The 24,375-nt window shown below is 40.5% G+C and overlaps 1 protein-coding gene across 4 annotated transcripts in view; it reads right to left on the bottom strand.

Moving 5' to 3' along the window:
• Positions 1-311: 311 nt before the first annotated feature.
• The window catches only part of CSE1L (chromosome segregation 1 like), a 50,232-nt gene continuing 26,168 nt past the window's right edge, over positions 312-24,375 (bottom strand). For 2 of the 4 annotated variants that reach the window (XM_001166085.7, XM_054674796.2), the window contains exons 10-25: positions 24,143-24,272; positions 22,008-22,073; positions 21,337-21,539; positions 19,810-19,894; positions 18,254-18,315; positions 12,710-12,846; positions 11,486-11,589; positions 8,804-8,901; positions 7,514-7,664; positions 7,165-7,373; positions 6,048-6,145; positions 5,865-5,950; positions 4,760-4,841; positions 2,617-2,763; positions 1,933-2,164; positions 312-551 (exon numbers count right to left, since the gene is read on the bottom strand). In XM_001166085.7, coding sequence (XP_001166085.1) covers positions 462-551; positions 1,933-2,164; positions 2,617-2,763; positions 4,760-4,841; positions 5,865-5,950; positions 6,048-6,145; positions 7,165-7,373; positions 7,514-7,664; positions 8,804-8,901; positions 11,486-11,589; positions 12,710-12,846; positions 18,254-18,315; positions 19,810-19,894; positions 21,337-21,539; positions 22,008-22,073; positions 24,143-24,272 — 1,980 coding nt within the window. In that variant the 3' untranslated portion in view covers positions 312-461. Of the gene's footprint in view, positions 725-1,932; positions 2,165-2,616; positions 2,764-4,759; positions 4,842-5,864; positions 5,951-6,047; positions 6,146-7,164; positions 7,374-7,513; positions 7,665-8,803; positions 8,902-11,485; positions 11,590-12,709; positions 12,847-18,253; positions 18,316-19,809; positions 19,895-21,336; positions 21,540-22,007; positions 22,074-24,142; positions 24,273-24,375 lie in introns of all 4 variants that reach the window. The other 2 variants (XM_016938090.4, XM_063803092.1) reach the window with 1 other exon arrangement.

Here is a 24,375-nt window from a genome sequence, read left to right as displayed (position 1 = left end):
GAAATGTGCACTGCTTGGCAAGTAACACAAGTAATTCTTTACTTATTCACATTTCCAATAAAAGCGTAAATAAACAGACAAAAAATATAAAGGACAAGAGAAATACAAATAGCAACAGCTTCAAAACAAAAGGATTTAGTAACAGAAAGTCTCCACAGTGTCCGTCAAAATTTAAGATTATCCAAACCGTGCAAACGCTCAACACAAACCAACGCCATACACTGAACTATTAATACTTGTCCCTTGAAGTTGCAAACTAGAAGCCACCCACATAATTGTATGATCACACAAACCAACTAATTTGCTCAAGGTTCAGGTTAAAGCAACATTTAATATCCTTTACAAGATGGAATTCGTGACAAGTTCAAAAGGAAAACTTCCTTTGTTTTAATGCAGCTGTGCTCAGAAGCCTGTGATTTCCTAGGAAACCATCTGGGTTTAGCCCATTAGAAAAATGCAGTTTAAAGCAGTGTCACACTGGCTGCCTGAAGGTACCCTTGGAGATACTGGAGCGCTTCTGCATTCAGGCTGGTGCTCACCATTGATGGAACCTACAAGAGATGGGAAACACACACTGGCTGTTGGAGATCTTGGTGCGCCAATACAAACCCCATCTTCTACGGGAGAGCTGCCACAGCTCTGGGAAGAGCAGCCAGTCAAGTCATTAATCACCATCCAAAAATTCTCCAGAAACTCAACTGCTTTTATGCCTTCAAAAATAGGTCTAAAGAAAAGATCCATAAGGAATTACTATTATTAGGTGTGATAGTGGTATTGTGGTTAATTAAAAAGTCCTTACTGGTTAATGATGTAGAATAAGGTACTTACGCGTGAAACGTATGATGTCTAAGACTTGCTCAATACAGAGAATAAAAGGAGAAACAAATGAAACAAAACTGGCAAGATATTGGTAATTATTGAAGCTGGGCACATGCAGGCTTCATTATGCTCTTTCTATATATGTTTGAAAGTCTCCGTAATAATACAATGAAAAAATATATATACATATATATACACACGCCACACACATACATGTTTTTTAAGAAACGGGACCTCGCTCTGTTGCCCAGGCTGGATTGCAGTGGCACTGTAATAGCTCACTGCAGCCCTGGCCTCCCAAAGCACTAGAACTACAGGCATAAACCACTGTGTCTGGCTTGAAAAATATATATTTTATCAGGTAACATGTAAGAACTCTATAATAAGTGCTGACAAAATGCAACTATACAGTCATTATTAGGTTTATGCCATGATCTATTAATTTCTGAGTATGCTGCAATTAAAAAAAAATAACTGTGTCCAGGCTCACACTTGTAATCCCAGCACTTTGGGAGGCTGAGGGAGGAGGATGGCTTGAGCCCAGGAGGTTGAGACCAACCTGGACAACATAGGGAGACCCTGTCTCCACAAAAAAATAAAAAATTAGCTGGGTATAGTGGGTCCTAGCTACTTGGAAGGCTGAGAGGCAGTAGGATCACTTGAACCTGGGAGGTTGAGGCTGCAGTGAGCCATAATCGTACTACTGCATTCCAGCCTGGATAAGAGTGAGACCCTGTCTAAAAAAATAAATAAAAATTAAAAAAAAAATGCTACCACATTTTAATAGATGGATTACTTCGATCTGGGAAATAAACTCTTATTATAAAGTGCTGACAAAATGCAACTATACAGCCATTATTACATTTCTATTGAAGGGATTTTTCCTCCTTTGTTCTCACTCCTAAATCCATTCACTTAAAATATATTTGTAGTACATAATACAAGAAAAAAAGGGCTCAGTGTTTTTAATTAAAGAAAATAAGCTTGCTGTAACTCAATGAGATTTAGTTTTATTACGCCCACCAATGAAAACAGACACCAGAACTACTACTATCCTTTTGCCCTCCCATTAAAGTCTCCATTTATCACAGAGTTCTTTGATAACACACTTACCCTTCCTGGACAGGCGGTAGACAACTTGTGAAGTGACTGTGCCAGGTGAATTTTGGGGTTATTCACCATTTGACCTACAGGATCATGCTCTTTTTTCCCAGCAAATGCCAACTGTGAGAAGGCAGTCTGATATCCTGGTGTATCTTCTATGTCAATAAAATGTTCCTCATCAGGAATGGTATCATCTTCGGGTAACTCAAAAAGACCAATCAAAGACTGTAATAATGGAGTCCTGGATTGGAAGAAAGCAAGAGATAAAAAGGTCAAGAAAATACTCGGAAGACTTAAAAGCAGCAATTGCTCAGAGACACAAAATTACAGACTCATAGTCTCAAGAATAAAAGGGGACCTTTGAAATTAAGATGGTTCTTTTCTTGGCTTATTCAGTTCTTCCCCTTAAAGATAAGTCAGTTTAGTTGGGCTTCTGTCATAAAATTGTCTTAGATATCACCTAGATCAGACTCTTAAAGGGGTCCATGAATCCCCCTGAAAAAGAAGCAGGAAACAAGATCATTCTAAGCCCAGAAGGATCCAGAAATCATGTCTTGGATCTGATGGTTGCTTGTGGAGAAGCTGAGATCAGACCAAAATTCTCTTGGCCCCCAAGAGAATAAGCTTTGTTAATTTTGCAGTCATATGGGAAGGAAGCTGTAACTTACAAAAATATTAAAGTGAAGTACTTACCACAGTTTGGTATACTCAGTGTCCATCATTGGGGGACATTCTGTTAGTAATTTGGTTATGCCAACCGCACAGATCTTTTTCTCTACATTTCCAGATACCTTCTGAATTTCAGGAATAATAATTTTTTCCAAAACCATTCCAAACATTCTATTAAAGCAAAATAAATCAACTTAATATTAGATTATCACTATAATGAAATAGTAAAATGCTTAGATGTTATTTACAGTTACTTCTTATGAATATGATAAATTACTAAATAACAAGACTGCTGTTTTTGATCATCTGAAGAGACTGAAAGTCAAAACATAAAAAAACCCCATCACACCTCTACCCTGTAGCCAAATGCCATAATCTTTTTCTTTTCTTTTTTTTTTTGAGACGGAGTTTAACTCTTGTTGCCCAGGCTGGAGTGGAACGGTGTGATCTCAGCTCACTACAACCTCCACCTCCTGGGTTCAAGCAATTTGCCTGCCTCAGCCCCCTGAGTAGGTGGGATTACAGGTGCCCACCACGCCCGGCAAATTTTTTGTATTTTTAGTAGAGATGGGGTTTCATTATGTTGGCCACGCTGATCTCGAACTCCTGACCTCAGGTGATCCACCTGCCTCAGCCTCCCAAAGTGCTGGGATTACAGGCGTGAGCCACCATTCCTGGCCCTCTCTGCTTTTTTCTTTAAAAATTACACCTGGCCAGTCTCAAAAAAAAAAGAGAGGAGCAAGGAGGGAAAAAAGGAATCATCCCACCACCCAGAAACAACTAGTTTTAACATTTTTGGGTTATAAGCTTCCCAACTGTCTTTGCTTACATACCTGCAGGTACATAAATGCTAATGGCTATTTAAAATAATTCGGCCAATCATTCTATGTTGTTGCAAACATGCTAGAAGTGAAGTTTTCCGTAATTCTAAATGATGCAAAATCCTCAGTTTATGCGTTAATAGAATCAATTCTTTGAAGTGGAAATATGGCTCAAAGGGTATGGCAATTCTAATGCTCTGGATAAAAAGTGCATATGTTTTGCTCTCTAGAAAGATCATGCTAATTCAGGCTCCCACTAGCAGTGCATGAGATTTCCTCAAAATCCCCTACTGCCGGAAGCCATGTTTTCTGGTCTCCTTTCCAGAGTAATTCATTTTTTAGTCAATGTAGAATTTTTGAGACATAACTGAGGTACAGGGATCTAACTGTCCCCGAAGAAATTTTCCCTAAGAGTTGTTCTTTATCTTATCGTTATAATTGTTTTATTCCCTACTAATGGGAAATGCCACCTAAATACATTCTTTGCATATATACCAGATAAGTCAAAAACAAAGTTAATTTATTGGTCCTAAGTATTTCTCATTTGAAAAATTCTGCTGTGTTTGCATTAGCAGCACATATACTAAAATTGGAACGATATGGATTAGCACGATTTTTTAAAAAAGGGGGAAGGAAAATTGTGCTTTTTTTTTTAAAATTATACTTTAAGTTCTAGGGTACATGTGCACAACGTGCAGGTTTGTTACATATGTATACATGTGCCAAGTTGGTTTACTGCACCCATTAACTCGTTATTTACATTAGGTATTTCTGCTAATGCTATCCCTCCCTCTGCCCTCCCTTCCCCTGCCCCCCATCCCACGACAGGCCCCAGAGTGTGATGTTCCCCGCCCTGTGTCCAAGTGTTCTCATTGTTCAATTCCCACCTATGAGTGAGAACATGTGGTGTTTTCTGCTGTTAGTTTTAATAAGGCAGGCTCCTGGAGACAACACTGACCATTTAACATAATACAGAACACTGGCTGTGGAGAATGCCAGTGTGTAGAGTAGATGGTCCTCTAATCTAGAGGATTAGAACAATGATTCCAGGGTGTTTTTTCTTTTTTTGAGATGGAGTCTCACTATATTGCCCAGGCTGGTCTCAAACTCCTGAGCTAAATCCTCCCTCCTCAGCCTCTCAGAGTGTGGGATTATGGGCGTGAGCCACCATGCTGGGCCAGGATTACTTTTTCTTTACTCCCAATACCTAAGAATATTTTGAAAACCATAGACACTATCTCCATACCAAGAACCACATCATCATCTATAAGACAGAGATACTGATTTGTACTAAAAAAAAAGTCAAAACATTTTCTTCCTTTAAAAAATAATAAAAACAAACTTACTTTGGTTGTATACCATCAAATATTTCTTGTAGTGCTAGTGCCCCATATTTTATGCAATACAAATTAATAAAGACTAAAAAACCTGTTGAAAGAAGATGCAGAATATCAGCATAGAGAACTCACGCACTAAACTGGTAACTGATAAGTCTGCAAAATAAACCTATGCTTAATCATTAACATCCAAAGGCTGTGGCATCAATACCTGCCTTCTAGTAAATAGAAAACTTGTCTTTCTGTCATAGACCTTTACATGCTGTCTCTCTTTGATTTATATTTCCTTATAATATTCTCTCTACTGAAAAAATGTTTTGGTATCCAACCATAAACCAACCTCTGGAACACAATATGACTAACACTAACTTAATGTTTGGAGAACACAAACATCTTAAAATATTTTCTTTTTTCTTGTGAGAAGGTTTCACTCTATCACCTAGGCTGGGTGCAGGAGCGTGATCACAGCTCACGCAGCCTTAACTTCCCAGGGTCAAGTGATCCTCCCACCTCAGCCTCCTGAGTAGCTGGGACTACAGGCACACACCACCATGCTTGGCTGTTTTGTAGAGACAGGGTCTTACCATGTTGCCCAGGCTGGTCGTTAACTCCTGGGCTCAAGGAATACTCCCACTTTCACCTCCCAAAGTGCTGGGATTACAGATGAGAGCCACCGCACCAGGCCCTTACAATATTTTCTTTTTTGTTTTTGAGACAGGGTCTCACTCTATCACCTAGGATGGAGTACAGTGGGTGTAATCTTGGCTCACTGCAGCCTCAACCTCTGGGACTTAGGTGATGCTCCTACTTCAGCCTCCCAAGCAGCTGCGACTACAGGCACATGCCACCATGCCTGGCTAATTTTTTTGTACTTTTCGTAGGGACAGGGTTTCGCCATGTTGCCCAGGCTGGTCTTGAACTCCTGAGCTCAAGCGATCGGCCTCCCTTGGCCACCCAAAGTGCTGCGATTACAGGCATGAACCTCCACACGTGGCCAAGTATTTTTTGCATAAAGTTTAAAACGGATAAAAAATGTATCTGCAACCATAAAGTCTAAGGGTTTTAGCTACCTTTTTTCATTACTTCTGTAGAACATCCAGATGATTTTACTTACTCTTGATAAACTTGGTTGTTTTGGAATTCTGAAGTCTCTGGAATAGCAGAATGAAGATTTGTTTCCTATATTGGTCAACTGATTCACTAAAGAATTAAAAAAAATCAACAATATAAATTTAGCACTTTTCTGAGCACCTAACAAAATTTCTAAATAAATGCACAAAGTTCTAGTCATACTCACGGAGGCATGTGCTCTATTATACTGTTTAGAAGATAAAAACCTTGGTGGTCATTTGCTTTGGATGCAATCAGCTTCTGAAAGACACCTAGTAACCCAGGCTGTTAAGAAATGAGATCCAACAGAAAATGGTTAACAAACAGGAATAATTATTCGAAAAGTTAAACATGATATATGTCTTAAAACAGAGTTCATACTGTAATAATCTATCCTTTTCTCTTTAATTATTTCTGAAACATATGGGGAAAAATTCCTCCCACGTAGCCATTAAAGTAATTTTTTTTTTCTTTGAGACGGAGTTTCACTCTTGTTGCCCAGGCTAGAGTGCAATGGGGCGATCTTGGCTCACTGCAACCTCTGCTTCCCAGGTTCAAGCGATTCTCCTGCCTCAGCCTTCTGAGTAGCTGGGATTACAGGCACGTGCCACCACACCCACCTAATTTTTATTTTTAGTAGAGACGGGGTTTCGCCATGTTGGCCAGGCTGGTCTTGAACTCCTGACCTCAGGTGATCTGCCCACCTCGGCCTCCCAAAGTGCTGAGATTACAGGTGTGAGCCACCACGCCCGACCAAAGTTAAGTTCTTAAAATCAACCTGTTTGGCTCTGTTTTCAAAATTTTCCATCATGGATATAAATAACTAAAGGATATAGAATTCTGATAAAACATACCATAACATTTTCTACTAATTATTTCCGTTATTATTATTATTATTATTATTATTATTATTGTTATTTTTTTAAGAGACAGGGTCTAGCTCTGTTGCCCAGGATGGAGTGCAATGGTGAGATCATGGCTCACTGCAGCCTTAAACTCCTGGGCTCAAGCGACCCTCTCACCTTAGCCTCCCAAGTAGATGGGACCACAGGCATGCTCCACTGTGTCCAACTAATTAAAAAGCTTTTTTTTCCTTTGTAGAGATAGATCTCACCACGTTGCCCAGGCTGGTCTTAAACTCCTCGGCTCAAGGGATCCTCCCACTAGAGGCTCCCAAAGTGGTGGGCTTGAGCCACTGCCCCCAGCCTTAAATTTATTTTAAATAAAAAAATTTCAAACATCTGCCATCCCCAGTTTCTCCAAGCTACTTTATAAAATTACAGTTATATCAAAACCTGACTCACAATTTTGTCAGCTGCAGCACTTGCTATTGTGTTTGAACCGCGTTCTAAGAATGCTTGGAGAAGCCTCACTAGAGCAGGAATATTTCCTGTTCTTTCCCAAAGCACTGGCTGAAGGAGATGAGGAAATAAGGCCATATAGGAAGATGGGATGTCATTTTTGTGTGTTTCCAGAAGCAAAGACATCACTTGAAAGACGTATGGAATAAATTCTGTTGATAAAAGTAAAAACAGAGCTGTGAGCTTCAGAAGGAATGACTGACACAAAAGGCCCACATCGCTTAGGTGGGCTGCATTTTATAGCCATGTTAATTTTATTCCATTACAAAGAAAATAATTTCCGTTAACTTACCTTGCACATCATTTTGTAAGATTTCAGTAAACACCAAAAACAAAGCCTCCTCAAAATTTACAACAGCAGCAGGGTTAGCTTTGCAAGTTATTCTTATGGATAAACATATTGCTTCAAACATGTAGTGATTAAAGTGAGGTTTGCTTGGGTTCTGAAATTAAAAAAAAAAACCTAATTATGCTAATAATCCACACCTAACCTTTATAAAACACATTTAAAATAGAGGCCATCTTATTTTTTAAAAATCAAAATTAAGAAAAAAACACCAATTATACCCTAGTGCTTGTTCATTTGAATTTTTTTTTAAATGGCCCAAAGTCCACCATGAAAAACATACTTCAGAGTTACAGAGTTGCTTATACAAACCTCAGATCCCAGAGCTGTAACTTGTCTTAAGCCCACGTGCCCTCGCAGAGAAGAAATACTAAGTCCTAGTAATGCCACTAGCCTTAACTTCTGTGGGCCTCAATGTCTATGTCTACTTAGTGATAATCCCCCAAATGAGTAGTTTTTAATGTTCTTTTTAAGCAACAAAACCCCATTTTTCTTTAAACAAGTTCTTGGAAGGCTACTAGCATACAAATCTAACTCAATCAGAACATGAGATGGTAATACATATGGGAGGCGGAGACGTGGGTTCCCTCCCCCCTCCATCCATCAAGGCCCTAAGTAGTCCAAAGACCCTTAACCCTAACTCGGTTGAATAATAATCACTCTGTTCTCCAAAATCCCTCCAACACTTCCTATGAATTGATCTAATTCTCATAAGATCAAGAATAGCATCTAAAAAGGAATTCTGTCAGCCTTAAACGGATTTATTTTCTAAAATTTAGTGTTAATAAACATGAATCTAAGTATCTGTAAAATTTTGATCAGAGTGAACTTTCCTTTTGAGAAATAAGAGTAAGGAAGAAAAGACAACACAAAGGATTTTAATCATCATTTCATAGAAGTCCAGACAGCCTCTTTTATATCCATTTAGTGCAAAGCCTACTTAACTCCATTTAAGGTAATTTTGGATCATCTGCACTTTCTTTTTCTACAATAAACATGTTACTTTTGTAATGAGAATGAAAATGTATTCAAGCTTCTAGCATACACTTAAAGGTGACTGCTATTACGTCTCCAATCTAACAGCATGCCCACACTTTCAGAAAAGTCCATTAGTGGCTGGTCAGGAATAATTCACAGACCTTCTCTAAAGCTTCACGTAATGCCAAAGAGTTCTGAGGCCCAAACAGTTTGGAGCAAATAAAAAAGGAACCCCACTTTCAAAATTGGCTCTATTACCTTACTAACAGCTAATAGCTTCTGTGTAAGCTGAGTGATGAGAGTAGGGATGTAGGGGATTATGGCTTCTTGTAGGAGAGAAAAACTTCTCATGATAGCTGTAAAATACAAAAACAGCAAAAACAAATAGAGTTTAGTTAAACTTCAGAATAAGAGAGCGACTGGGGGTAAAAAAGCGCACTAATTCATCAACTAAATTTTAAGATGCTTAGACAACCCCGAGATAGCTCTCTACATTTAAAAATAATCTAAATTTCCCTTCCTTTTAAAATTAGGACGGGTTGGCAACAAAATTTAGCTGGGAAATACTGAGTATTTCTAGAAGGCTCAAGGTTTAAAAAATAATTAAAGAGGTTGACTAAGAGGAAGAAACAGTGAGCTGACATGAATGGAGCAGGTGAGTCTGAGAGAGAACTGTTTGGGGTCTCTTTCTCTTAGAAATCAGTAGCAGAGGCCATGCTTGGTGGCTCACACCTGTAACCCCAGCACTTTGGGAGGCCGAGGCTGGCGGATCACTTGAGGCTAGAGTTTGAGACCAACCTGGCTAACATGGCAAAACCCATCTCCATTAAAAATAGCAAAATTAGCCAGGTATGTGGTGCACGTCTGTAGTCCCAGCTACTCGGGAGGCTGAGGCTTGAGAATCGCTTGAACCTGGGAAGTGGAGGTTGCAGTGAGCCAAGATCATGCCACTGAACTCCAGCCTGGGAGAGCGAGACTCCCTCTCTCTCTCAAAAAAAAAAAAAAGAAAAAGAAACCAGCATCAGAAAATGTTTAGCCCTAGCCTAAAGGAAACATGATCACAAACTACAGGAAACTGAAGAGAAAACTGCTTATCCACCTCCCTCAAAAAAAAAAGAGATTAGGAGCCTAAAAAAATTCTAAAAATACATGTAAAGCCACAGAGTCCAAATTGCAAAAATATTGCTCAAAAGACCATAAATGGGTTAAAAATAGGAAGCATGGGAGAAAAATAAATTTGTCAGCTAAAAATGTATAAAAGCTCTCTTTCCACAAATAACATTTCCAAAATAAATGTTTACTAAGCAGAGCCCCAAATACATGCCAAGCATAAAGGACAGAAAGCTATCTGCTCTTGCCTCCTGAACTCTGCACATCATGTTTCCTCCTCTACTGGAGTCAAAGACTCATCCACCCTTCAACAGATTGCTACCTATCCCTCACACCTAACGTTCGGTTAGGTCATATCTCAGCTTAGAGATCACTTCCTAGAGAAAATCCTTCCCTGACCTGGGTTAAAAGGGCTAGACGATAAATTGGTGCTCCTCCACTAGGCTGGCGCAGAATTATTTCATTCACTCATACAACCGTACAGAGAAGGTATTACATACTGTGTATTCTTACATACCCTAAAAACACAGTAATGAAGATTACAGACTAGTTAGCCGCTCTCATAGAAATGGACGTTAAGGCTGGGCGTAGTGGCTCACACCTGTAATCCCAGCACTTTGGGAGGCTGAGGCGGGTGGATCACCTGAGGTCGGGAGTTCAAGACCAGCCTGACCAACATGCAGAAACCCTGTCTCTACTAAAAATACAAAATTAGCTGGGCGTGGTAGCACACGCCTATAATCCCAGCTACTCGGGAGGCTGAGGCAGGCGAATCGCTTGAACCCAGGAGAGTGAGGCTGCAGTGAGCTGAGATTGTGCCATTGCACTCCAGCCTGGGCAACAAGAGTGAAACTCCATCTCAAAAAAAAAAAAAGGACATTAAACAACAATAATTACACAATTATACATCATTGTTGGGGGAAGGATAGTGTTGGAAACATACACCCAGATACACACATCCACTCTAGGATTTCTGATCCAGACTGAAAAGATAAGGGAGTTTCTCTGAAAAGTGCTTCCTATGACCCAATGTACTAGGCTTTTGGGATGCAACAGTGAAAAACACTGAGACTATCTCTAAATTCAGAGCTGGCACCAGGACACTCAACTAATGTAGTGCCTGGTGGATGGATACACCAGCCTGTGGATGGATACAGCTGCCTGTATCCTTGGCAGTACGTAAGAAGACACGATTTGTGCAGAGTCTACCACAGGCACCCACATTTCACCCCTACCTAGGTGAGCAAGCAGTTAATAAACGTTGCATGATCTCTTCTTTGCCTTAAAGAAAATCTAGGGAAGGAAAAAAGGGCTTTGCTACATTTTCTGTAATGAGAAGTTCCGTATCAAATTAAGATTACTGTTGGCCAGGTGCAGTGGCCTCTAATCCCAGCACTTTGGGAGGCTGAGGCAGGCAGATATTTGAGGTCAGGAATTTGAGACCAGCCTGGCCAACATGGCAAAACCCTGTCTCTACTAAAAATACAAAAATTAACCGGGCATGGTGGAGTGCGCCTGTAATCCCAGTTACTCGGGAGGCTGAGGCAGGAGAATCGCTTGAACCCAGGAGGGAGAGGTGGCAGTGAGCTGAGATCAAGCCACTGCACTTCAGCCTGGGCAACAGAGCAAGGCTCCATCTCAAAAAAAAAAAAAATTACTGTTAGTAGTAAACAAGATAATGTTTTTCATTTTGAAATATCTAAACTAACTTACTACTTGGTAAACATTATCTGGTTCATAGACTGTATAACCTGAAGTATAACTCAGAGTGCTCACCCTTACAATCTGAGATTGGATACCTGTAGTCTGCACACCAGGGAAACAGCCTACCTTTCATAATATATTCATTTTCTGAAGAGCCAGGAAGTGTGAGAGCTTTGAAAAGGTTTGTTAGCAGAATCTCAACAAACGGTGCGATTTCTGCAGCTGTAAAGCTATAGATGAAAAAACAGCTTTCAGTCACTACCAACTCTTGAGTTTGTCACTGCGGATTACCCTTGGCAACCACTATGTCACCCTTCTCAGCATAAAACTGAACCATCTCCCACCACTGACAATTGATAGACAGTTTAGGAAAATAATTTTTTTACATGTGCTCATGTTAGGCTCCTAAGAAGGCACATCGAGAACCAAACACAACTGAACCAAAAAGCCAGCTAAACCCAACAACATCTGAAGTTGAAACAGTTGTCCCTGGTTTATATCTATTACCACTGAGAAAGAACTCGGAATCTCAGGGGACTCTGTCATTTATTTTGTTTTTGGAGGTGGAGCCAAGATTCAGAACTGTTTTCTGCATAAATTCTGGGCCTGAAGATAGGTACTGGCTTGACTCACCTCAAAGGATGTCCTTTCTACCCTTAATTGGCCACTGAGAGTATCTGTACTTCAAGTTCTTGATGAAGGAAAGAACCTAGAACTGTTTTCCATCTCTTACCCAAAGCTCATTTCAAGAAATAATACTGTTGAATAGTGGCCTGAAAGACATGCAGACCATCAATTCCTCTACATTTCATCCTGGTTCAGGCCAGAAGAGCTATTTTCTTGGTCCCTAGTGAATTACTTTCATTCGGTTAGGTCATATCTCAGAAATAAGTGACATTACGCAAATAGCCACATGAAAATAACTGTTACATGATTGTTGCTGAGAACACTACTACTACTATTGTACAGTATTCTCTGCTTTAACTTTTATCTCATAGACCCTGTGAAAATTTTAACTCCCCAAGTTTCCCTCTTTGCCCTGGCTGCTAAGAGACTCCAAATAAAATTTGGAGTTTCTTGGACTACTATATAGGATCCTTTGACACACATTTCTGTTTATTAACTTTATCTCAGTTACTTTCCTTGGCTCCAGTTTATTAAATTGTATTGTCATAATGCACCTATTTTAGTAAGCAGCCTCAAATGCTTTTAGAATGAAACAGAGTATAAAGGAATAAAAAGCAGACATTTGTTTTCCTACTAGTGAAATTATGAAAACATTCAGATATCTTTGACCAGCACAGTACAGCCCCTACCCCAGGCTAAAAAACTTTAAAATAAAATACTCACAGAGTGGCATTGTTAGGCCCTCGCATAGTAAAGAGCCGTTCAAGAGCATGAGCTGCGTAAGTATGAACAACAATACTTTCAGCTTGAAGATGATTAATCAAGAGAGGAATCGAGACTAAAAGATGTTCTTTTGGCACCTAAAAAACACAATAATATACATGCTCTAAATGCAATGATTCCATATTTGAGTAAAAGACAATTGGAAGAGAAGGACCTGTTGATTTAAAGAACAATTTGCTATTTTTAAGCTCTGTTATAATAGGAGATGCTGCTGCCCAGAAACCAAAACTTTCACTTGCACATAATGGTTCAATTTCCACTTTCTAAATTCTCCTTTTCAGAGCACAAAACTATGAGGATAACATCTTGCAGATAAATCAACATACCATAAAATAATAGTATCACAGAGAAGGAGACTAAGATTTCACCAAACTTAAGAATCATCACTAGCAGATATTTCTTGAAAAAGTTATTTAACCTTTTTGTGTCTCATTTTTTGTTCTCTTCCCACCCCCAAAAAGCAACAAATACGAGAACAATCTTCATTAAAAACCTCTAAATTTGAAACATTCATTAGTCTAAACTAGAAAAGCCTCCTGGGTGTGGTGGTTCATTCCTGTCTATAATCCCAATACTTCAGGAAGCCAAGGTAGAACAATTGCTTAAGCCCAGGAGCTCAAGACCAGCCTGGGCAACATAGTGAGACCTCATCTCTATTAAAAAAAAATTAAATAAAAAATTAGCTGGGCATGGTAGTGAATTCCTGTAGTCCCAGCAACTTGAGAGGCTGAGGTAGCTGGATCGCTTTAGGCACTAAATGAATAACTCAAAAATGATGTTAGGCCGGGCGCAGTGGCGGCTCACACCTGTAATCCCAGCACTTTGGGAGGCCGAGGCGGGTAGATCACGAGGTCATGAGATCAAGACCATCCTGGCTAACATGGTGAAACCTCTACTAAAAATACAAAAAATTAGCCAGACGTGGTGGCATGCGCCTGTAGTCCCAGCTACTCAGGAGGCTGAGGCAGAAGAATGGCTTCAACCCAGGAGGTGGAGGTTGCAGTGAGCTGAGACTGCACCACTGCACTCCAGCGTGGGCAACAGAGCAAGACTCCATCTCAGAAAAAAAAAAAAAGAAAAAAGAAAAAAAAAAAAGATGTTAAGGACAAACAGTCATGATGTAGGTGGGTATGGTGGAGCATGCCCGTAATCCCATCAACTAGGGAGGCTAAGGCAGGAGGATCGCTTGAGTCCAGAACTTCCTGGCTGAAGTAAGCTATGATCGCACCACTGCACTCCAGCCTGGGCAACAGAGCAAGACCTCATTCTCAAAATCAAACAGAAAAGGCCGGGCACGGTGGCTCATGCCTGTAATCCCAGCACTTTGGGAGGCCAAGGCGGGCGGATCACAACGTCAGGAGATCGAGACCATCCTGGCTAACACAGTGAAACCCCGTCTCTACTAAAAAATACAAAAAAAATTAGCCGGGCATGGTGGCGGTAGCCTGTAGTCCCAGCTATCGCGAGGCTGAGGCAGGAGAATGGCATGAACCCAGGAGGTGAAGCTTGCAGTGAGCCAAGATCGTGCCACTGCATGACTTGATTGTGTTACTGCACTGAGCGACAGAGCGAAGACTCCGTCTCAAAACAAACAAGTAAACAAAAAACAGAAAAATGAAACCCATAGTATGATGTCATTTATACAAACAAAAATTTAAAACCTAGGCCAGGCGTGGTGAATCACGACTGTAATCCCAGCACTTTGGGAGGCCAAGGCGGGTGGATCACCTGAGGTCAGGAGTTCAAGACCAGCCTGGCCAAGATGGCAAAACCCTGTCTCTACCAAAAAATTGCTGGGCGTGGTGGTGGGCACCTGCAGTCCCAGCTACTTGGGAGGCTGAGGCAGGAGAATGGCTTGAACCTGGGCAACAGAGCAAGACTCCATCTAAAAAAAAATTAAAACCTACAGCATACTAAATAATTTCTGCAGAAACATAAACACATAGTGAAAGTATAAAAAAAGCATGGCTTGAACCTGGGCAACAGAGCAAGACTCCATCTAAAAAAAAAAATTAAAACCTACATAATACTAAATAATTTTTGCAGAAACATAAACGCGTAGTGAAAGCGTAAGAAAAGCACTTCCATGGGTGTCAAATACACCGAATTCATTACAGTAATTACCTATAGAGAGAAAGGGACTGACTGGGCAGGGAGCATCTGGAATACCTCCATTGTATATGTATGTATACATAAATATGGCCTGGAGTTTTAAGATTTGTGAGGATTATTTCAGTAATCATCATATTGTTTTATTCCTGCTTGTGTGTTTAAAATATTTTGCAAGATGGCACCATTGTTACTGGGCAAAGACATCAAAGGAATAAGATGAGTGCAAGTTTTGATTTTTTTCTCAGTACAATTAAAGTGACCTAGGCGTTAAGAATCAGAAGAAAAACTACACGTTCTCTAAAAATTAAGACCAATAATCAGATAGAAAAATGGGCAAAAGAAGATGAATTCACAGTTCACCGAAAATGAAAATGGACCCTTCAAGTGGAAAGATGCTTAACCGAACTCAAAATAAAACAAACGTAAATTAAAACTGCAATGAGATACCATTTAAGATTGGCAAAATTCCAACATACTCTAACTGGGGAAGCAGGTATTCTCTATAATTTTTCTCAATTGATTTTTTAAAAGTAATGCAATATGGCTGGGTGTGGTGGCACGTGCCTGGGTTCCAGCTACTCGGGAGGCTGAAAGTGGGAGGACTGCTTGAGCCCAGGAGTTCAAGGCTGCAGTGAGCTGTGGTCATGTCACTGCACTCCAGCCTGGGCGACAGAACGAGACCCTGTTTCAAAAAATAAAGAAATGGGCCGGGCGTGGTAGCTCACGCCTATAATCCCAGCACTTTCGGAGACTGAGGCAGGGGTGGATCACCTGAGGTCAGGAGTTTGAGACCAGCCTGGCCAACATGGTAAAACCCTGTCTCTTCTAACAACACAAAAATTAGCTGGGCATGGTGGCAGGCACGTGTAATCCCAGCTACTCAGGAGGCTGAGGCAAGAGAATCACTTGAACCTGGGAGGTGGAGGCTGCAGTGAGCCGAGATCGCACCACTGTACTCCAGCCTGGGCAACAGAGCAAAACTACCTCTCAAAAAAAAAAAAAAAAAGGAGAAAGAAAGAAACAATAAACTAAGTAAAAAGTATAAAAAATTAGCCAGGTGGTGTGGCACACACCTATAGTCTTGGCTACTCAGGGAGGCTTAGGCAAAAGGGTCACTTGAGCCTACAAGTTTAAGGCTGCATTGAGCTATGATTGTAGTAGTTCACTCTAGACTGGCCGACAGACTGTGAGACTTTGTCTCAAAAATAAATGAATAAGGCCGGGCGCAGTGGCTCATGCCTGTAATCCTAGCATTTTGGGAGGCCGAGGCAGGCGGATCGCCTGAGATAGGGGGTTCGAGACCAGCCTGACCAACATGGAGAAACCCCGTCTCTACTAAAAATACAAAATTAGCCAGGCGTGGTGGTGGATGCTTGTAATCCCAGCTACTCAGGAGGCTGAGGCAAGAAAATCGCTTGAACTCGGGAGACGCACATTGCGGTGAGCCGAGATCGTTCCATTGCCTGGGCAATGAGAGCGAAACTCCGTCTCCAAAAAAAAAGAATAAAGTATATCTCAATTTTTAAAGTGCTATTTAAAAAATGTTGACAATGTAACGTTCTCCTTCATCTGAATCCACTGATCTGTCTTAACATCATTAAAAATTGATAACCAGGGCCAGGCATGGTGCCTGACGCCTGTAGTCCCAGCTACTTGGGACGCTGAGGCAGGAGAATGGCGTGAACCCAGGAGGCTGAGCTTGCAGCGAGCAAAAAAAAAAAAAAAGCAAAAAAAAAAAAAAAAAAAAAAAACAACCAGATATTGTGTATATCCTGATAAAATGAAACAGAAAGTATACCTATGATGCTTTCTTGTGTCACCCCCGACCAAGGAATCTAAGTCTAATCAAGCCCCCAGATTTACCAATATAGAAATATGGGGACTAGAGGGACAACATAAACTTCAGGAGACCCTTGAACAACACGGGTTTGAGTCTTGCTCTGTTGTCCAGGCTGGAGTGCAATGGCATGATCTTGGCTCACTGCAACCTTCGCCTCCTGGGTTCAAGTGATTCTCATGTCTCAGCCTCCCGAGTAGATGGGATTATAGGCATGTGCCACCACACCCAGCTAGTATTTTTAGTAGAGATGGGGTTTCGTCATGTTGGCCAAGGTGGTCTTGAACTCCTGACCTCAAATGATCTGCCTGCCTCAGCCTCTCAAAGTGTTGGGATTACAGGCACAAGCCACCATGCCTGGCTGGATTTGTTTTAGACCAAATGCAAATAGAAAACACAGTATTCCTGGGATGTAAAATCTGTATGTGGAAGGCTGGCTTTTCATATATGAGGATTCCACAGGCCCAAATGTGGGACCTAAGTATTCATCAATTTTGGGATATTCAGGCATCCTGGAACCAATACCCCTTGAATACTGAGGGATTCAAGGTGCAATCAGCCAAAAGTAAAATGTGAGAAAGTCTCTAAGATAAATGAGTGTTTTCTCCAACAACAAGCATAAGGAAGGGTAGAGGCCAGGTGCAGTGGCTCACAGCTGTAATCCCAGCACTTTGGGAGGCCAAGGCTGGTGGATCACCTGAGGTCAGGAGTTTGAGACCAGCTTGGCCAACATGGGGAAACCCCATCACTACTAAAAATACAAAAAATCAGCCAGGCGTGGTGGCAGATGCCTGTAATCCCAGCTACTAGGGAGGCCAAGGCAGGAGAATCACTTGAACCCGGAAGGCAGAGGTTACAGTGATCTGAGATCAGGCCACTGCATTCCAGCCTGGGTGACAGAGTGAGATCCGTCTCAAAATAAAAAAAAATTTTTTTTAAATAAATAAATAAAAGGAAAGGAAGGCAGTTGGGTGCAGTGGCTCACACCTGTAGTCCCAGCACTTTGGGAGGCCGAGATGAACAGATCACCTGAGGTCAGGAGTTTGAGACCAGCCTGGTCAACATGGGGAAACCCCGGATCTACTGAAAATACAAAAAATTAGCTAGGTGTGGTGGCAGGTGCCTGTAATCCTAGCTATTTGGGAGGCTGAGACAGGAGAATCACGTGAACCCAGGAGGTAGAGGTTGCAGTGAGCCAAGATGGTGCCACTGCACTCCAGCCTGGGTGACAGAATGAGACTCCATCTCAAACAAAAAGTGGCAGAGAAGGACCTCTCTGTTGTAAATTAAGAGACTTAAGACACAATCAACTGTAAGCAATGTGTGGACATTATCTAGATCCCAATTCTATTACTATTATTGCAAAAAGACATCTGAGGAAAATTAAGCATGGTCTAAAATTCTAAGTTATAAAGAAATCATTGTTAATTTTGTTAGATGTGGATATAAAATGACTGCACAGTAGATGAGAAGGTGGTACATAATAAAACTCTTAAAGAGATTAAGTGGCGTGTAACAAATAAAAAGCTACTTACTTGATTTCTAAAAATCATAATATATTTGATACCGTCAGCTTTAAGGACAGGAAATTCATTCACTATATAAAAAAACAGAAAGCCACAGTTACTTAAGTGGTAAGGATCATTACTTCCAAATTAGTGACATCATCAGAGTTATAAAAAAAGATAAAATGTCAAGTAATTAAAGCACGGTTAATTATATTATGATTTACTATTTAGTCATTAATTTTGGTAGGATTATAAATGATTTTATTTTTCCCCATGCCTGTTTCATGACAAAGGAACACATATTATATAATTGAGTAAAAATGAGCTGGACCATGCATCGGTGAGCATGTCTACCTACATTCCCAGAAGTGAAGCTATTCTGAATTAGAAACATGTCTGTCTAGCTGGAATTTGCTTTACATTATTCTAGTGGGTAGGGAAATAAATTAATGAAAGGAATAGATCACCAAATGTTAATAATTCTTGAAGCTAAATGATGGTCACATGGGAGCTCATTACAATATTCTCTTCACCTTTGGGTGTATATAAATTTCCTACATTAAAATATTTTTTTTAAAAAGGAATATATCTAGATCTAGATCAATACATTCATAAACATCAGAAACTATCCTTAATTTTTTTTTTTGAGACAGAGTCTCGCTCTGTATCCCAGGCTAGAGTGCAGTGGCACGATCTCGGCTCACTGCAACCCCTGCCTCCTGGATTCAAGCGATTCTCCTGCCTCAGCCTCCCAAATAGCTGGGATTACAGGCACACGCCACCACGCCCGGCTAGTTTTTGTATTCTTAGTAGAGACGGGGTTTCACCATTTTGACCAGGCTGGTCTCAATCTCTTGACCTCACGATCCTCCCGCCTCAGTCTCCCAAAGTGCTGGGATTACAGGTGTGAGCCACTGCACCTGGCCAAAAGATATCCTTAATATTTATCAATTTTCTAGTACTTTGAAATGTACTCCAATTTTTAAGAATTCGTTTTTCAAATAAAAAAGAAAAGGAAGCCAATGTATAATCCTTATTTATACACTAGGTAGCAAAGCTGAGTTACAGTTTAGTTGTATTTATTCCTATTTTACTCCTAATCAAGCAATATTTTCTTTATCAATAATTAATTTCACATGGACAAGATCTGGGGAAACCATTTGAGATTTTATTCAATAAAAGAAATAATGGGCAGGGCATGGAGGCTCACGCCTGCAATCCCAGCACTTTGGCAGGCCGACGCAGGTGGATCACCTGAGGTCAGGAGTTTGAGACCAGCCTGGCCAACATGGGGAAACCCCGTCTCTACTAAAAATACAAAAATTAGCCGGGCATGGTGGTACGTGCCTGTAGTCCCAGCTGCTTGGGAAGCTGAGGCAGGAGAATCGCTTGAACCCAGGAGGCAGGAGTTGCAGTGAGCAGAGACTGTGCCACTGCACTCCAGCCTGGGTAACAGAGTAAGACACCGTCTCAAAAGAAAAAAAAAAAAAAAAAGAACAAAAGGGAACAAGGATAGGAAGCCGTTTTTTGAATTCAGGTATAGTGTGGCAAGCTGTAAAAAAAGCAAGAATTTCACAACTCACCATTAGCTGATTTTAAATCAGGGAGGATGTGATTCACAAAGAACTCAGTTAGGTTTACAAGTTCATTTGCTTGTGTAATTCCATGCTGAAAAGCAAATTCATAACATGGTAAAATAACAAAATACCTGTATATATCTACCACATTAGAAATTCAGGCAATTTTAGAAAACCATGTTAAAATGGAGATGAACACTTCAAAATACAAATTGCTTATGTATAAAATGAGACTGTACTGGCTGTGTACAGGAGCTCACGGCTGTAATCCCAGCACTTTGGGAGGCCGAGGCGGGTAGATCACTTGAAGTCAGGAGTTCAAGACTAGCCTGGCCAACATGGCAAAACCCTGTCTCTACTAAAAACACAAAAAATTAGCCAGGTGTAGTTGCATGCACCTGTAATTCTAACTACTCGGGAGGCTGAGGCATGAGAATTGCTTGAACCCGGGAGGCAGAGGTTGCAGTAATCTGAGATGTTGCCATTGCATTCCAGCCTGGATGACAGAGCAAGACGACGTCTCAAAAAAAAAAAAAAAAAAGAGGAACACTTCAAAACATGAACTGCTTAGGCTAGGCATGGTGGCTCATGCTTGTAATCCCAGCACTTTGGGAGGCCAAGGCAGGTGGATCACCTGAGGTCAGGAGTTCAAGAACAGCCTGACCAACATGGAGAAACCCCGTCTCTACTACAAATACAAAATTAGCCAGGGTGGTGGCGCATGCCTGTAATCCCAGCTACTCGGGAGGCTGAGGCAGGAGAATCGCTTGAACCCAGGAAACAGAGGTTGCGGTGAGCCAAGATCGTGCCATTGCACTCCAGTCTTGGCAACAAGAGCGAAACTCCATCTCAAAACAAAACAAAACAAAACAACAACAACAAAACACAACCTGCTTATGTATAAAATATAAAATAAGACTATACTGTCTAGGCACGGTGACTCACACCTGTATCCCAGCACTCTGGGAGGCTGAGGTGTGAGGATCACACGAGGTCAGGAATTTGACCATCCTGACCAATATGGTGAAACCTTGTCTCTACTAAAAATACAAAAATTAGCCAGGTGTGGTAGTGCACACTTGTAATCCCAGTTACTTGGGACGCTGAGGCAGGAGAGTCGCTCGAACTCGGGAGGTGGAGGTTGCAGTGAGCTGAGATCACGCCATTGCACTCCAGCCTGGTGACAAAGTGAGACTCCGTCTCAAAAATATAAAAATGTAAAATAAGACTATACTAATAGACAATAAAGAAACTTTCCTCAATTAAAGAACAGCTAAGTTTAAGTTAAGCATATTTTATACAGCGGGTCTCACCTAAGGTAACAAGTGTGGCCATCTATCAATTTTCTGGTCTATAAGAAACTTAAGTGCTCAATACATCAACATAAAGCCATCTTCAGAGATTATATAAATCTTAATCAGAATAGGTTATCTGGCAGAGTAAGCTCTATTATCAGAGACGTTATTTCTTTTTGACTTGTGTGGGTGTCACTGATTTCTGTTTTAGAAACAAAACCACATTAAAAATATTTACCTTCTGTGTTTGGGCTTTTGATGCCAAAGATGTCACTAGGTAGATGGCTGCATCTTTGTGTTTCCAGTTGACAGATGGATTTTTTGCGTATTCCTGCAGCATGGAATTAACATAACCAGAGAAGATTCCTGTCACAGGTCCCTCAAAAAACTTGCATAATCCTCGCACCAGATCACAAGCAGCCCTGCGTCTAGTATCAATATCTATGAAATGAAAAGAAAATATATTATGGGGAAAAAAAACAACCACCAACAAGCTGATCCAATTTATAAGAAAACAAATTGCCTGGAATAATTTGGCTACGATTGTAAAACGAAAAAAAAAAGAACGAAAAACAAAGGGCCACCCAATAGCTATCAGCAACACAAACAATGAAAAAAACATTCCCGCCCTCAAGAAATACAAAATCAAAATGAAACTAAAGAGGTCACAGAATCACAGAATTTTGATAAATACTATGTAAGAACAGACAAATGATTCAACTTTTGATATTTTCATTCAGGTCATATAAGAGCTTTTTAAGACAAGTTGAAGAAAGACAACAGTTCTCAATGAAAGCCTGCTGAAAAAACACTCTTATTCTCAATCCCACTTCTCCCATTTACTAGAAAGAGAACCACCTTAAAACTGGCTTGCTAAGAGACTAGTAACTAAAAAACCAAGATACACACCAGATCCTTCCAAATCTCTCCTTATGTACTCCTCAGAATTATCTTCAAATGCTTCTTCATCAGCAGCTACAAGGAGAGATGATATTTCAGATAACACTCCAAAAGACGTCACTGTACTTTACAGCTGAGAATGCAGAAGAGTATGTAAAACTGCCTTGTTCTACAGCAAAGAATTCTTTCCCATCAGATGACTACTTCATATACTCTTAATCATTATCTAGAGCAGCAAATGCTACCCTGAAAGGTGAGGTTATTAGGTAATTCACACAACTATGAGATAGGCTCACTTGTTCTAATGTGACAGTTTCCCCAGAATTGGATTATACCTGCAACTGTCAAAAATGTTAGGGATCAGTATCAGAATGCTAACTTTTAATTTCACCAAATAAGAACATTAAAATACCAACGACCTAATTTTAATCACTATTATTTCATTAAAGTCATTTCAACAACAAATAAGTAGAGTGGACAATGTCAGAAATGGCCGGCATGGTGGCTCACGCGTGTAACCTAGCACTTTGGGAGGCTGAAATGGGAGGATCGCTTGAGCCCAGGAGTTTGAGACCAGCCTGGTCAACACAGCGAGATCTCATGTCTATTTTTATCATATAAATTAAAAAAAAAAAAAAGTCTACACACACACACACACACAGACTGCAGTTGTGTGATCATGTCTCACTGCAGCCTCCACCTCCTGAGCTCAAGCAAAACTCCCACCTAAGCTGCTTGAGTACCTGGGACCACAGGCCCATGCCACCATACCCAACTAATTTATTTTTTGTAGAGATAAGGTTTTGCTATTTTGGCCAGGCTGGTCTTGAACTCCTGGGCTCAAGTGTTCCTCCCACCTCAGCCTCCCAAAGTGTTGGGATTAAAGGTATGGGCCACCACACCCAGCCAGAAGATTTATCCTTTAAACATATTTTTATGAAAACACAACAGGAAATAAAATCTCACGCTATATTGTCCTTAATTTCCTTATTTTGTTCCAGATGTAATTTGAAAACCACTGATCTAATAACTATTTTGATATAAAACACAATCTTGGCCTGGCATGGTGGCTCATGCCTGTAATCCCAGCACTTTGGGAGGCTGAGGCAGAAGGATTGTTTGAAGCCAGGAGTTCGAGACCAGCCTGTGCAACATAGGAAGACCCCCATCTTTATAAAAAATAAAAAATTAGCTGAGCATGGTGGTGCACGTCTGTAGTCCCAGCTACTCAGGAGGCCGGGGTGGGACAATGACTTGAGCCTGGGAAGTTGAGGTTGCAGTAAGCCATAACTGTGCTACTGCACTCCAGCCTGGATGACACAGTGAGACCCTGTCCCCAAAACAAAAAACACAATCCCTCCCACCTTCATTACTTGTTCTTCACAACTGTTAGAACAAGGACATACATTTTATAAATATAGGCTCTTAGCACTATAGTTTAACCTTAAGCACAAACTAAGTGGGCTTCAACCTTGTATTTATAAAGTTATCATTTCTATTCTCAAGTCGATTGTTTAAAAACAGCTATTTCTGGGCGAGGTGGCTCAGAAATGCAATCCCAGCACTTTGGGAGGCTAAAGCGGGTGGACTGCTTGAGCTCAAGAGTTTGAGACTACCCTGAACAACATGGTGAAACCCTGTCTCTACCAAAAATACAAGAAATTAGCCAGGCATGGTGATGTGTGCCTGTGGTCCCAGCTACTCAGAAGACTGAGGTAGGAGGATCACTTGAGCCTGGGAGGCTAAGGTTGCAGTGAGCCAAGATTGCATCACTGCACTCCAGCCTGGGTGACAGAGCGAGACCCCTGTCTCAAATAAATATATAAATAAATAAAGCCAGCTAAAAATTCATTGAAATAATAAATGAAACAAAATCAAATTCTTTCTCTGAATAGAAATTCCAGATAGTTTATCTTCTTAGTGTAAAGGAATTTTTGAAGTCTTATTTAATATTTCCATGAGAAAACCCTCACAGGGCACAACAAAACTCATTACAGATACTACATTTTCTGTCTTGGTTTAGAAAAGAAGAAATAAATGACATACAAGTTTTATCCAGTAATAAATGAATTAGACTGAATATGTTACAAAAAAACAAACACAGACTTAGTAAATTTATACTAATATACTTTTGCCATAATTACCTCTAAATTCCATGTTAGGCACAATAACCTTTTCACAGATACTTGTCAGCGTGTTCTGGTCCTCAAATAGATTCTTATAATGAGGTCTCTCACAAACTGAAGCCAGAAATTGAATTGCATTACTTACCAACTGGAACAAAACACAAAAACAAGAATATTTTTAAAAGCAAAACTCAACAGCTTATTTCTTGGAGGAGATAGGGAGAGAATGTCTTTTAATTATTTGTCTCCAT

Source organism: Pan troglodytes, chromosome 21 (genome assembly GCF_028858775.2).
Source record: "Pan troglodytes isolate AG18354 chromosome 21, NHGRI_mPanTro3-v2.0_pri, whole genome shotgun sequence".
Taxonomy (NCBI): Eukaryota; Metazoa; Chordata; class Mammalia; order Primates; family Hominidae; genus Pan; species Pan troglodytes.
The sequence above is the reverse complement of the archived record's forward strand: the minus strand, read 5'-3'. Positions and strand labels throughout refer to the sequence as shown.